Source organism: Neovison vison, chromosome 12, assembly GCF_020171115.1.
Source record: "Neovison vison isolate M4711 chromosome 12, ASM_NN_V1, whole genome shotgun sequence".
NCBI classification, from domain to species: domain Eukaryota; kingdom Metazoa; phylum Chordata; class Mammalia; order Carnivora; family Mustelidae; genus Neogale; species Neogale vison.
The window spans coordinates 125,263,001-125,277,988 of record NC_058102.1 but is presented as its reverse complement, the minus strand read 5'-3'; the positions used below and the strand labels follow the sequence as shown (position 1 = coordinate 125,277,988).

Here is a 14,988-nt window from a genome sequence, read left to right as displayed (position 1 = left end):
CCTTAGTGGTTGGTCCTAGGTGTATGCCCAGTTCCTAGATGAGAAATATGAGGCGCAGGTTCATTGAGGCACAGGTTAACTTGCCCACAGTTATTCAACTAATAAATAAGAGTTAGGATACAAGCCCCAGGCATCCCGTCTCCTGGCATGATGACGGCACTGCACTATCTTGCGTCTCCACAAATGAGGAATGCAAAGTGTACTGTGGGCAGGAATGCTCCCAGGAAGGGTTTCTTTTTTGGTAAAGAGCCACAAAGGAAGGAAAGATTGGGTATTATCTTGAACAGACAGGACGACTGAAACTTCTCTGGCAGTGAAGACCTAGGCCAGCATGCCAGTGCAGAGGAGAAAGATGGAACGTCCTTAACTTTACCCCCTATTCCCTGATCCACAGCTTGTGCTGCTCTAACTGCCCCCAGCCTTGTTATCCCATGAACTTCAACTCCTAGGAACTGCCAGTCCCACATTTAGATGCTCCGTTCATTCCCGTCTTCCCTCTTGGCCATTCTTATCTTCCATTACGCTGGCTTACAGCCCATGCTCTGCTCCAGAAAACCTGTACAGAGCAAGCATGTTCCCACCACAGAACCTGTACGAAGAGTTCTCTCACACTCTCTTTATCACACTGTAGTGAATCCTTGTCACTTTTCAAGTCCTGAAATTGTAACAACACAGTATGTGTGTTTTGATTCTATTTTTGCGAAATAAACTTTGTATTTTTCAGGCACTTAGAAAAAGTCTAGAAATAAATTCAACAAAAAATTAACAGTGTTTTTTTCCCTAGGTGGTGAGATTGCAGATTTTTGCTTCCATTGTTTCTGCTTGTCTTTATGTTCTCAAAACAAAACAAAACAAACTTGGGCAACAATAATTTTTTTTTTTTTTGCTTTACACAAAATTCACCCCTCACAGAAATTTTTCTAAGCAAACCTCACCTCACTCCATTCTACTTTAACTTCTTCAGTAAGTTTCTAGCCCTCATGAGTGTTGTGAAGATTCAAAGAATTTCTCAACAGAAAATCACTGACCGGGGCGCCTGGGTGGCTCAGTGGGTTAAGCCGCTGCCTTCGGCTCAGGTCATGATCTCAGGGTCCTGGGATCGGGCCCCACATCGGGCTCTCTGCTCAGCAGGGAGCCTGTTTCCTCCTCTCTCTCTGCCTGCCTCTCTGCTTACTTGTGATCTCTGTCTGTCAAATAAATAAATAAAATCTTTAAAAAAAAAAAAAGAAAATCACTGACCCATCATCTAAACGTATCTACCCTACACAGAGCTCACCCAATTAACTATCATAAAGATACCATTTTGAGCAGATCATTTTTCTGCTCTAACCTTTTCTCACTGCCCATCTGACAAAGTCCAAACTCACTCCTGGAGCAACTAAATTTCTCTAAATTCTGCTGAAACCTTTCCAAGTTTACTTCTACTCTTTTTCTGTATAAAAGCCCTACTATAACCCAAGTCATTTACTCCTACCCAGACCTACCTGCTGCTCTTTTTATTTTTTTAAAGATTTTATTTATTCACTTGACAGAGAGAGATCACAAGTAGGCAGAGAGAGAGAGAGGAAAGCAAGCTCCCTGCAGAGCAGAGAGCCCGATGCAGGACTTGATTCTAGGACCCTGAGATCATGACCTGAGCCGAAGGCAGAGGCTCTAACCCACTGAGCCACCCAGGCGCCCCCTGGTGCTCTTTTCTTGAAGACTTTATTCACCTTGCCCACTGCTCATGGTTTTCTCCACCCCACATACCCAGCTTCCCAGATCATTGTTTTAAACCTCTTGAGGAAAAGACCCAGAGCTGATTTTTTCCTTTCACATTCCTTCTCTTCATCAAACGAGAGCCTCCCTAAGTGAGTACTGACTGACTAGATCACTCTATCCCACAGTAAGCTTCTTTCCTCCTGCCTACTACAGGGCTCTATAACTGAGCCTGTTAACACACACTCACACTTGGTACTCTCTTCTTTCCTGTATCAGACTTGCGGTCTAACATAAGCGGAGGCTTCTTTAATGTCAGAACAGAAGCTGCTGTTTCTTCATGTTTTTCTCAATACCTAACGTGGTGTTTAACATGGACCCGTTGACTGTTCAATGATGCCAGATTAAAAGTATGAAAATAGGGGCACCTGGGTGACTCAGTGGGCTAAGCCTCTGCCTTTGGCTCAGGTCATGATCTCAGAATCCTTGGATTGAGCCAGCATTGGCGCTCTGCTCAGCAGGGAGCCTGCTTCCTCCTCTCTCTCTGCCTGCCTCTCTGCCCACTTGTGATCTCTGTCTGTCAAATGAATAAATAAAAATCTTTTTTAAAAAAAGTCTGAAAATAAGCACCTCTCTGTCTCTTAGGTTAACATGTGAGAGCAGCTAGCGTTTGGCACATGATCAGTCCTCTATGAATGGCAGATAACTTCTACCTTTAGAAGGAGTCGTAGTTGCACTAATACTACAAGCTTCAAGAGTTTCGAGGCAGCTGATACAAATAAAATTGGCAACTCTGGGCTCAAGTATACATCCTGACCGAAACACAGATCCAGAATGGAGCTGGTTTTCCCATCCCTTGAAACCGCCGCCACCTACGCCACAAGCTGAAGAGTTTGTAATTGAACTTATACCCTTTCCCTCAAGGCGGGCTGAATCTGAAACACTTAAGATCTGCAAGAATGAACCAGAGAAAGAACCCTGGTAGATGTTTCACAGATGAATCAACAGCCTGCTGCCCTTAAGCAGACTGACCGTACGCAGAGAGGTGACCTGAAACTGATATTTACATCTTCATAGGAAAGGCTGCTCCGTCTTCCTCCAGGAAAACCTTTCCCCCAGTTCGTATAATGAACTCCTCGCCCATCCGTCCAAAGGAACGTGTGCTCTGAATTCACATCATTCAGCCCAGTCCAGGCATTAAACGTGGAGTCCTTCATATGATAGGTAAGAAATGCTGAAAGAAAGTTCCACAAGATAATTTTAACCTTTGGGGAAAAATACTCAAAATACAGATATTATTCAAAATATGTAAGTTTAAAATACTGAGTATGTGATTAAGGTCTTTATTACTGTTTAAAACCACTTACCATGAAAACAAACACATTCTAACCTTTACACTCACCTTATCACTTCAGTTTGTACTTTGGAAAGTTTCGTATAATCAAACTCTAGGTTTTATCTGGGCCATTGCAGATAGTTGGACAGGCTGGGCTGTGCCCAGGGGCAGTGGGGAACTGGGATAAGGGTGGCTGAGTCCATCCCTTGCCCGGGGAGTGCCATGTCATACCCCCATCCCCCAATCTGGGCTGGGGCTGCCTTCGGGCCTACAGGAAGCGCTAGTGTTTCTTTTTTTTTTTTTTTTAAATTATTATTTATTTATTTATTTTCAGAAAAACAGTATTCATTATTTTTTCACCACACCCAGTGCTCCATGCAAGCCGTGCCCTCTATAATACCCACCCCCTGGTACCCCAACCTCCCACCCCCCCCGCCACTTCAAACCCCTCAGATTGTTTTTCAGAGTCCATAGTCTCTCATGCTAGCTCATACACACTCATCCTAGGAGTTAGCAGGTTTCCTGATTCTTTAGATGAGATACCCTAGGGAGGCAAACAGCGCTCTTAACCCAGAAAACATCTAAAAATGAAACCTACTTGTCCAAACAAGATGCTTGAGGCTGTCAAGTTATCACTACACTGGATTTCCAAACCAAAAGAGCTACCCGATTAGAACTTCCTTTGGCAGCAACCTCTAAGGGGCCAGCAGCATCCACCCCATGTGCTTGAACCCGGGGGTGTGTATGTGGGGGGAGGGGATCACTCGCATCATTACGAGAGAAGATCCAGAAAAATGCGGCAAATGTAGAGCTAGTGTGGCCTTTTGCTTCCTTGCCCGTTCTGTGGCAGAAAGGAGGGCGGTAAATGCCCAGAAGCTGTAAAAGGCTTCCGTGAACACATGCCCCATCCCGTGTGCTTTTGCCTGTGAGCACGTGTTTCTCCCCCCCAACCCCCAGCCACCCCCATGGCTGGCAGCCTCTCGGGCCAGGAACCAAGGCTGCCCAGGTGAATGAGCACTAGCTGGACAGAACAATTTCCCAGCACCTCTGCTTAAACCCAGGCTCCTGAATGCGAATGGGATATGGAGTGACTAAGCGTCCGGGTTACTCAAAGAAAACACAAAACAGAGAAGCTGTTTATTCATGAAACAATTCCACAGAAGGGCCACTGTTATGTGTTTATTCTCCTGTTAGAGTATATTCTCCTGTTAGAGTATATTCTCCTGTTAGAGTATATCCCTCTGCTCAGGGATTTGCTTATTTCTCAACTAAAGGTTAAGAAAAAAAAAAAAAATTTTTTTTTTCAAAATTTTTCAGGGGGAGAAGAGCATGGCTAGATATTTATTTTGGTTTTGTTTTATTTCCTAAATAAGAGCTTAACTTTCCCCATCCCCAAATTAAAATGAATGTGGAAAAGCACTACCTGCCAATATTTTAGCACTGACTTTTTTTTCTGCCAACAACCACAATAAGAATTCAACGTGTGCCGGTTTTGCCAGGAATAATGTTATTTTATCTGAAAATTGTTTCCTTCTGCACATCTCTATTACCCAGGTTCTAATTCTGTGATGCCAGGAATCAGCACTTTGTGGTTAAGAGAAGAAATCAATTATTATGTTTCTCTGTTGGGTAGTTAAGCCCAAAATATGGTAGTCCAGTTAGAGAAATAGGCTATTCTGTTCTATTCTATTCTATTCCGAAAATATTTCTATTGTGTGTTATGGTTTAACCCTTTTCTTTCAGGGTCTGGCAAGTTGCTGAGCTTGACAAAGGCTCTCAGTGAAACCTTGGTTGATTTATTAAATCTCGTGTTCCAAGAGAGACCATGACAGCATTTACAGAGGGAGGAAACATTTGAGTGAGGGCTATAGAAGTTTCCTGGGTCTTTCTTCTTTGTATATTTTCGAAGACATGTAAATGATTCTGGAAGTCAGAGAATCCCAAAACCAAAAGGGAGCCTGAAATTATGCAGTTCCTCATCTCCCCCTCAAGATCTCACATAAATTCATTCGTAAAAATATTTACTGAACATCTTTCCTACTATGTACCAGTCAGTCTGTGTGACTCTACAGCAGCCAACTGAGAACTTTCCAAGGTAAGCCTTTTCACAGCCCTTTAGAGAACTTATTAAAGCAGCTCATTTAATCAGTTCTAATTATGAGAATGGCCTCCTGATTTGGAGCCTAAATCTGTTTCTTTGTAACAGCCCTTCATTGGTGCTAAGTCTTCATTCTGGAACAATACAGGTCCACATCTTCTCTTTACAAAGCCCACACCCTCTCCTTTCCAGGCTGTGAAAACTGAAAGTCTTTCAGACATGCCTCACTTGCTGCTCCCTCTACGGATTTAGTAACATCATCTGGCTGGTCTGCTGGTGGTTAGTATCGTCCTTCAGGTGACGAATCACTCATTTAGCTTAGTCTCTATTTCCGGTAAGGTGGCCATGGAAAGACCATGCAAGATTGTCAACTTTCTTTCTCTTGACCCGCTATATGGATATGGTTCATTTTCTCTTTCAATATTTTCTTCAAACCTCTGGTTTATCCTTAATGGTTATTTTTTGAGGGGGGGGGTCTCAATTTGTTCAATGTTCCTATTTAAAATTCATTTTATTGCATTTTAAGGTATGTGATTAAGTGATTAGAAGTGCAATAAATTAGCAATTTTCCATTTCACTCCTAGAGCTACTCTACTTCTTTGGCTTTTTGGGGAATAAACCAGTTTGGCGGAAACAGAACGGAATGTAAGTCGAAGAGCCAGTTTGATTCCTTAGCAACGGGCTCCCGGACAAGTGGGGTGATGATAACTGACTTCACAGAATGTCCTAACAATGAAAAGGTTCTTTTCAATGCCCAGGGCGGTGCCTACAACTGAATAAAATCGTTCTCCCTGTATCTTTAGGTTTTCTCCCCTGCCAGGTTTTCTCCCCTTCCAGGTTTTCCCCTGGAAAACCAAAATATCATTTACTATCAGCAGGGGGAAAAATTACATATTTAAATGCATCACTAACCGTACAAGTCTGCATACCTTGCTCTTTTTCATTGCGGATCGATACCAGATTTCCCCCAAATCCTATGCAAGCTTTCCGTGCCTCTTGCCAATTTTTTCTTTCTTCTTCAACAAATCCAAAGATTCTGAAACACTTGGATGAAAGAGGGAAAAAAGGGACTAAATAAAGATACTAGTGTTTGCTCTAAAGAAATGAAAATTTTTCATGAAGCTGATAGCTACGCATAAATTTTCTACAACCAAATAGAGATCCAAAAGGTTAAGTGAGATTTGTCACCCATGAACTTCCTTTGCAAAGTTTTTTTCTTCCTTAGAAGAAAGGACACACCCATTTGGAGACTATCTCCAAGAATATTCTCCATTTCCATAAGGAATTTGGCATAGGAACCTCTATCTATTCTTGCCTAAAATTTCTAAAGTCATTGATAAGCCAAAGTTACCTCTGAGCTGAAAGATGTGCATTACCGTTTTCTGTATTGATCAATGCCAAGACTACAACTAATATTCTTAGTACCTTGTTATTGTAAAAATTCCAGCCTTCCTTGCAACCTCCTGGGACTGAAGGCACCGTTGGAATTACCGTAGCATTGATGCTGCTGTTATGTCTCTGGCAGATGAAGGCATTTGGATAACCACAATTAATGTCATTCCAGAACCCTAGCAAAGGACAAAGTAGCCAAGTTAGACTTACATATTTGCATTTAAAAACTTTCTTTTAGGGCGCCTGGGTGGTTCAGTGGGTTGAGCCGCTGCCTTCGGCTCAGGTCATGATCTCAGGGTCCTGGAATCGAGTCCCGCATCGGGCTCTCTGCTCAGCAGGGAGCCTGCTTCCTCCTCTCTCTCTCTCTGCCTGCCTCTCTGCCTACTTGTGATCTCTGTCAAATAAATAAATAAAAATCTAAAAAAAAATTCTTTTAAAAAAACATGCTTGTGTTTTATAAAGCTTCTCAGAAATGGCTGAGACTACAAACATTTTTACACAAGTGACTAGAAAGATCTATGCCCTGTTCTTTTGTTCTTTCACTTAAACTGGTAATAGTTCAACTTTCTAGACAGCTTCCTATGAGCCCAGAATAAACTCAGTGTTGCAGATGTATTATCTAAATAGCCATTAAGAGCTAATAACAATAATCTAATAATACCTAAACTTAGCTATACCAAGCATTTGCTTAGTGTTTTAGGTATATTACATCTTTAATCTACTCAACAACAGGTAAGTTCTGCCATGATTCTCATTTTACAAAGATGTGGAGAGAGATAAAAGAGATAGATAAATATTTTGGGTATTTTGCTCAAATCAAAACATGAAGAAATGTTACATAAAATGAGAGGTAAGATGTCTGTATCATGTAGTAGAGCAAATGTCAAGCTTCCATTCTCACAAACCAAACAGTGATGCTACTGAAATTAAACTTCTTTTTCTCTGCTTTTCTTGCCTGATTGAAGTGCATGACTTGCTACCTTTAGCCTAGGGTTAGGGCAGGGTCAACACAACATGCCACAAGGCAAACTCGAGATTTTTATAGTCTACCTGAATTTGAGTACATGGTCACGCAGTTTTCATCGTCATTTGCAAAATTAGGTTCACCTGTGGCCCAAGCCACATAATCCACTTTGCTTCCATCCATCCAACTGGAAAAGAAAATTCAGGCAGTTAGCAAAAATTATCCAAACATTAGGATAATAGGCTACAGCTTGGTGTGGGGAATGGATTAGCCAATGAAGATGAACAGGGCATAGGATTTTAAGCAAACAGAAGAGGAGATTCTAGAGAGACCAGCAGGAAAACTCCCAAGTGGTTGGTGCTTCCTGTGGCATTTTGCTCCTCTTCAGCAACCCAATGTCTTGGCTTGTCTGTCTTTTTTTCCCTCCCTGGAAAAAGCTACCTTTAGTCTTGAAGTGAGAAAGGTCATGGAGATCCCAGTTTCTTTGGAAGGGGACCAGAAGCAAACAGCCTCTCCAAGTACTTATTAGGCATGATTCCCACAAAACAAAACCACCCATAGACAGAGACCAAGAATTCAGAGTTTCTCATTAAGCCCATACTCTGATATTCATGTTTATTCTAGGTTTCTCCTAAGGTATGTGGGCTGATGTTTATTTTCATAAATTATGGAAATTCAGGGACTATGAGCTGGAAAGAGAGCAAGAGATCATCAAATGTGACCCTCTCATTTTAGAGATGATTAAAACGGTGCTTGCCCAAAGAAGCATCAAGCATTTCTAATGTTTAAAAATAATGAGTGTGAGTTTGGATCTCTATCTCAAAAATAGCAATTAATGGTCACACAGAACCCATGTGGCTAAAACATCTGTGTCTGAGCCAGGAAGACATATCTGCTCTTCAAACTCAGGAGAACATGTGTATTAATGAACAAGGAAAGAAACCCCAAAAATGTACTAATTTCCTCCCTCCCACAGCTTTTCCTGGCCCCTGTATCTAATAGAAAACAGTACAGTCATTCCTTTGAAGGGAAAGCATTTCAAGCAGTTGAAAGGGTATTTCAAAGTAATGCTGTGAAAGGATAAGTGGGGCAGCATAAAAGGACCCTTTAATTCTGTGCACCAAGGATGGTCCAAATGGGAATCATAATTTTCCAAAATAAGTTCAGTATTCATATACGTGTAATACATCTTCTTAGTAGATCACTGGCTAACACGTGATGATACCCTAAAACAAAGATAGGTGGAATTGCAAGATTAAATCTTAAGTTAAATTTGAGTTGTTTGAGAATTATGATGTTGAAAATATTCAACAGGATTTTTAAAAAATTCTTTTTGTCTTTTTAAAGATGCTTTTTAGGCAAAATAGATTCTCTGCAGACTGACAGAGACAAGAGGCCACAGTGAAGCAGGTCAGCCCCCTCCAGTCACTCTTGGCAGGGTCCCATCAAAGTCGTATCACCAGCTGGGCTGTGTGTAAGCAGCCCAGACGAGGGCCAGCACCACTCCAGAGTGAGTCCAGCTCCAAAGAGAGGGGAAGAGAACCACATGCCAGTCTGACCAGAAGCAGGCAGCTAGTCTGACTGCAGGCCCCGCCCAGCACTCAAAGCTTCTCAGGGTACCACACAGGGAGAGTGCCTGCAGTTTGGTGCTACTTCATCTCTGATAAACTCCCAGTCTGGCTCAACTCAAGCCCAAGGCAGCCCCCAACTGGCCCATGAACACCACAGGGACCAGACTCTGCCCACAACAGGCGGAGAGCCATCACAGACTGGACTGAAGGCAAGTATAGCTCCGCCACAATGGTAGGAACCCCTGTGGTAACACACATAGGTGATAACCCGGAAGCACCATTTTCTGATGAAAAGGAGACATTGCACTGCAGGACCTCTTCTTCATAAAGCCACTACTTTCAAGTATGGGAGGCATAGATGACTCTCCTAATGCAGAGAAACAGACACAACAACAGACAGAATGAGGAGAGAGAGGAATACGTCCCAAATGAAAGAGCGGAACAAAATCACAAGAGACCTAAGCAAAATGGAGATAAGAAATATGTCTGATAGAGAATTTAAAGTAATGCTCAAAACAAACTCAATGGACTTGAGAAAAGAGTGCAAGACCTCCATGAGATCTCCTACTAAGAGACAGGAGATGTAAAAAAGAACCAACTAGAGCTATTGGACTCACTAAAGGGAAATAAAAATAGACCACCTGGAATAAATAGCAAATAAGAAGATGTAGAAGAATGGATCAGCCACCTGGAGGACAGAGTCATGGGAAGTAATCAAGCTGAACAGATGAGAGGGGAAAAACATACAAAATGACAAAAGATCCAGAGAATTCAGCAACACTGTCAAGCATAACAGTCACATGACAGGGATCTCAGAAGGAGAAGGGCAAGAAAAGGGGGCAGAAGATTTGTCTAAAGAAATCATAGTAAAAACTTCTGGGAAAGGAAGAGAAATCCAGATCCAGGAGGCACAGACAACCCCCAACAAAACTAACCCAAAGAGGTCTGCACCAAGACATAAAGTAAATAAGTTGGCCAAAAGTAGTGGTAGAGAATATTAAAAGAAGCAAGAGAAAGAAAAGCAGTGACATACAAGGGAAACCTCATATGGCTATCGGTGGGTTTTTCAGCAGAAACTCTGCAGGCCAGAAGAAAGCAGCATGATAAATTCCAACTGCTAAAAGGAAAAAAAATCTACAGCCAAGAATACTCTATCCAGCAAGGCTTTCACTTGAATAGAAGGAGAGATAGAGTTTGCTAGAAAAACAAAAGTTAAAACCAAAACCAGCCATGTCCCTGCCACACATGATGTCATCAGTCTCTGGGTCCCAAATTCACAATCCAGCTGCCCTCCTGCCCAAGTCAGTGTGCACGCCCTGCCACCTACTCAATGCCAAGTTAACACACCTTCACCTCAGATTGGCAAGGGCTCAAACTGAAACTCTTCCCCTCAAATTCCAGCCCCCGTGCTCAAGTTTGTGCACAAAAGTCAGCCTTAATATAACCGCAGAATGAAGCAACCCAAACCGTGATACTAATTCTGTGGAATACACAATGGGTAAAAGGAGTGTGCTAGGCTGAGAACATTGCCAACAAGCACACCAAAGAACAATACATGCAGTATGTATCTGTTAGTAAAAGAAACAAACCTGGGAAAAATAAAACAGGATGAAACCAGAGAGGGAGACAAACAATAAGAGACACTTCTTAAGCAAAGGAAACAAACTTTGGGTTGCTGGAGGGAAGGTGGGTGGGGGGATGGGGTAGCTGGGTGATGGGCATTAAGGGGGACACTTGATGGAATGAACACTGGGTGTTCTATGCAACTGATGAATCACTGAACTCTACCTCTGAAACTAATAATACACTATATGTTAATTAATTGAATTTAAATTAAAAAGAGGAACCCCACAAAAAAAAAAAAAGATGCTTTTCAGACTGAGAACTCAGTAGGATTTTTAAAAATGTATTCAGCAAAACTAGTCTCAGAGTAACTCTTAGATGTTTATCAAATCACTCTCTGAAGCAAAGTTGTTTCATTTTGATGTACTTACATAAACTTTTTATCCAAGCTGATCTGTAAGCCAATAAAATATGCTGGTTGTGCATCATTCCTGTTTACCTAAAAGGCAGAAGTTTACCTATAGTTCATTCCTTACTTATATAATAAGTAAATTCTTTTTTTTAAGATTTATTTATTTATTTGAGAGACAGAGAGAGCATGAGCAGGGGGAGGGGCAAAGGGAGAGGAAGAGAGAGAATCTCAAGCAGACTTGGTTCTGAGTGCAGAGCCCAGTGTGGGCCTGGATCTCAGGACCCCAAGATTATGACCTGCGCCAAAACCAAGAGTGATGCTCAACCAACTGAGCCACCCAGGCACCCCTATAATAAGAAAATTCTTAAATAAACCCTATTTATTAATGAGGCAGCCCATTTGGGACATTTTCTAAGGGAGGATTCATGCAGAAATTTTGTTGTACATTCAAAGCTCTGTTTTTCATGGAAATAATAAGAAAAATATTGAGGTGCTTGGTTAAGTCAGAGAAGCATGTGACTCTTGATCTTGGGGTTGTGAATTTGAGCCCCACGTTGGGTGTAGAAATTAAATATGCTTTAAATAAAAGAAAAAGAAAAATACGCACATCATATAAGAACCTGAATTTATAAAACAAATACCTCAAATCATTCTCTCTTATACCAAATGCTTATAGTAATTAAATTATTGAAGATATTCTTTTTAAAACAAAGTAACCATTTGGTATTTTGCTTCTAAGGAAAGACTTCATATGCATATAATTTGTATAATTTAAGGAAATATCCTAAAAATTTCAAACCAAGATATACCCACAAAGATAAAAATAAATCAGGCTACTCTTTAATACCTTTGTAAGCAAATGAATGTTTATTTTTTCATTATGTTCACCTTATTTTTGTCTGCTCTCTTTCTTACCTCCCTTCTGGTAAGCAGCAAGGATTCCATGACGATTTTGAAAAAGAAATACTGAGCTAAGTACCTCTGGAAAGAATAAACTGTGCTCTACTATATGACAACTTTGGTACAGCAAAGAAAGATGTTTATGTAAATAATCAAGCTGTACTTTTAACCAACAATTTGGTCCAGCTAAGATAGATATTTAAGTAATCAAGCTACACTATACACAAAGCGTCCAGGATTGACATATAACAAGTAGTTAAGAATTATAATCTTCGAAAATCAAATTAGTGAACTCAAAGCCATCATATCTGGGTCCTCACAAAGCCTCAACTAAAAAAACACTCCAGGTTTTGTGATTCTGCACTGAATATTTAAGCCAACAGGTCACTCATTTCTGTTACACCACCACCACCCCTCCTTTGGCATGGACATCTTTCTCCTGACCTGAGAAAATTCAAATTCAGCCCATAATTTGAAACTACACCATCGGGTACCAATAGTAGACATTATAATTTTTTTTTTTATCATGTCACTGTTTCATTCTTCAATTGATCAAATTCTTACATATTTCCATAGGAACTTCTTTTTACTTTCACTTTGAATAGAAACAAGATCACCAAAGTTCCTCTTGCAAAATTCTCGGGCATTGTCCATGGTTTCCTTCTCTTTGCTAAAATAATACTGGTAGTCTTTGTAAATAACCCACCCATCTTCGGTGACTGGTGGATCTGAAAAATTAATGAAAAAAGGATGATGAAGTTTACTTAGACAAATTCAAGAATCTGGTTCTTGTGGTACACAAAAGTGGAAAGGACAAAGTAGCTTTGTCAGCAATATCTGCAACTCTGAGAGACCAGAATAAGCAGGATAGTTATGCCAAATACAGACTGAATTACTGAAGGCCAGATAGCTGCTTTGCTCCAACTCTGGAAGTTTTTCTCCTCATTTAAATTCCATGTATGGTCATTGGGTAAAAGAAGTCCCAATGTTACTTTTATCAATGGGATCGCATAGCTGGCAGGACTTACATACCTGCAAGTATGATGTTCTGAGTTCAAGAAGTGGAAGCTGGGAGAAATCAACTTTCATCTCAATACAACAAAGAGCCTGTAACAGATGAACTTGGACACTGCAGCGTATAACTGGAGAAAAAAGGAATTCACACACCAGGCGGGCTCCTAAGCCTTCTTCCAAACCATGGTGTTCCACAGTCTGAGCTACTGTAGGCTCAATATGAGCCCCCAAAGACATCCATGTCCTAATCTCTGGAATCCATAAATGTTACCTTTTATAGAAAAGGGAAATTTGTACAGGTGATTAATTTAAGGATCTTGAGATGGAGAGATATCCTATTTTCATCCGGTGGGCCCTAATGTAATCACAAATATCCTTTAGGAAGGACATCTGACTACAGACGAATGTAATGTGATAAATGAAGCAAGGTGCTACACTGTTGGCTTTTCAAGATGGAGAAGGGGGCCACGAGCTAGCAAACGCAAGGAATGCAGTTCTAGAAATTAGTAAAGGCAAGGAATCAGATTCTTCCTTAGAGCCTCTGCAGGAAGCACAGTCCTGCCAATGTTGGCCTGGTGAAACTGACGTCAGATTTCTGAATAAGTGTGTGTTGGTTTAAGGCAATGAGTTTGTGAGGGGCACCTGGTGGCTCAGTCACTGAGCGGCTGCCTTTGGCTCAGATCATGATCCCAGAGTCCTGGGATCGAGCCCCGAGTTGGGCTCCTTGCTCTGCCAGAGACCTGCTTCTCCCTCCCCAATCCCCCTCCTTGGTTCCCTCTCTCACTGTGTCCCTCCCTGTCGAATAAATAAATAAGTAAAATCTTAAAAAAAAAAAAAAAAAAAGGTACTGAGTTTTTGGTAATTTGTTACAGTAAGCCCTGGAAAACAAACTTTTTACATTACTAAAAAGAGGAGATCTGGCCCCGGGGATATGATTCAAGAGTGCTTAAGACTTTGTATTAAAATGCCTTGGGAAAAAATAAATAAATAAATAAAATGCCTTAGGTTTGTGCCTAAGATCCACACTTCCTGTCTGGAGGAAAAGATCCACACTTTCACAAGATTCTCAAAGATACTGAAAATTCCGTTCTTCCCAGGTATAAGTACGTTTCATAGAGAAAGGAGAGAGAGAGAGAAAAAGGATTATCAGTCTGCAGATCACAAAATAAGGAAACACCTACTGTCTTGAGGAGCTGGCGTTGGCTCAGGTTTGGGTGTTTGTCCTGGAAAACAAAAGGAAATCAGATTTTAAAGTGTGCTTGAACTTCTGCAATCACATGCCCTTCTAATTTTACTATTTTCATGGGTCAAAATATCTAAAACCACAACTGTTCTCTCTTTCTCTTTCTCTCCCTCTCTTCCACTCTCCAATTCTCCCATCATGTCATGGCGTTGGAGAAGGAAGGACAGAAGAACTAGGTAAGTCATCGCCACCAGAAATTGGAAGATATTTTTCAGGCCCAACAAATGGTGTCGTGGAAAGGAAAGAAAGGAACAGAGGTGTTGGATTCAGAAAGCCTACCTTCAAGTCTCAGACAGGGTTTAAATCGCCTACCTTCAATTCTGTCAACAGCTAAAAGGAATTAGTCATATGTGTAGAGGGTGGGGTAAAATATATGTGTTACTGGTATGGAGAAGGTACTCAATAGATGTTTGGTTGACAGTTACACATCTTATAATCAGCTGTGAAACTACTCAAAATTTCATTATTTGAAACCGTTGGAGATGAACTTTTATTTATAAAACATTTTCTTCAAAGAATCTTATTTTTATTAAATGTATGTTTTACTAAACCTGAACAAAATATTTTTCTTTCTAAGTAGTCAATATATCAGGATGTTGCGAGAACCTGATAAAAGGCAGGTTCCCCAGATGGCCTCATGCCATTAACACCTGTAAGTATAGAGCTACCAACAGTACATGGAGAAGCTAGTCATCAGTGGCTTGGAGATCTCTAAAGAAAAACTGGCCACTACTTATGCCTTCATTCTGAAAACTGTGAAAGCACTAATCTATGAGAAGTGAGGAAAAGACTCAGAG

The 14,988-nt window shown here is 41.0% G+C and overlaps 1 protein-coding gene across 1 annotated transcript in view; it reads right to left on the bottom strand.

Moving 5' to 3' along the window:
* MRC1 (mannose receptor C-type 1) overlaps positions 1 to 14,988 on the bottom strand; it is a 101,549-nt gene that overhangs the window by 22,036 nt on the left and 64,525 nt on the right. Inside the window, exons 16-22 of the mRNA XM_044227011.1 lie at positions 14,130 to 14,171; positions 12,499 to 12,662; positions 11,054 to 11,121; positions 7,575 to 7,675; positions 6,558 to 6,700; positions 6,062 to 6,176; positions 2,766 to 2,932 (exon numbers count right to left, since the gene is read on the bottom strand). Coding sequence (XP_044082946.1) covers positions 2,766 to 2,932; positions 6,062 to 6,176; positions 6,558 to 6,700; positions 7,575 to 7,675; positions 11,054 to 11,121; positions 12,499 to 12,662; positions 14,130 to 14,171 — 800 coding nt within the window. The remainder of the gene's footprint in view (positions 1 to 2,765; positions 2,933 to 6,061; positions 6,177 to 6,557; positions 6,701 to 7,574; positions 7,676 to 11,053; positions 11,122 to 12,498; positions 12,663 to 14,129; positions 14,172 to 14,988) is intronic.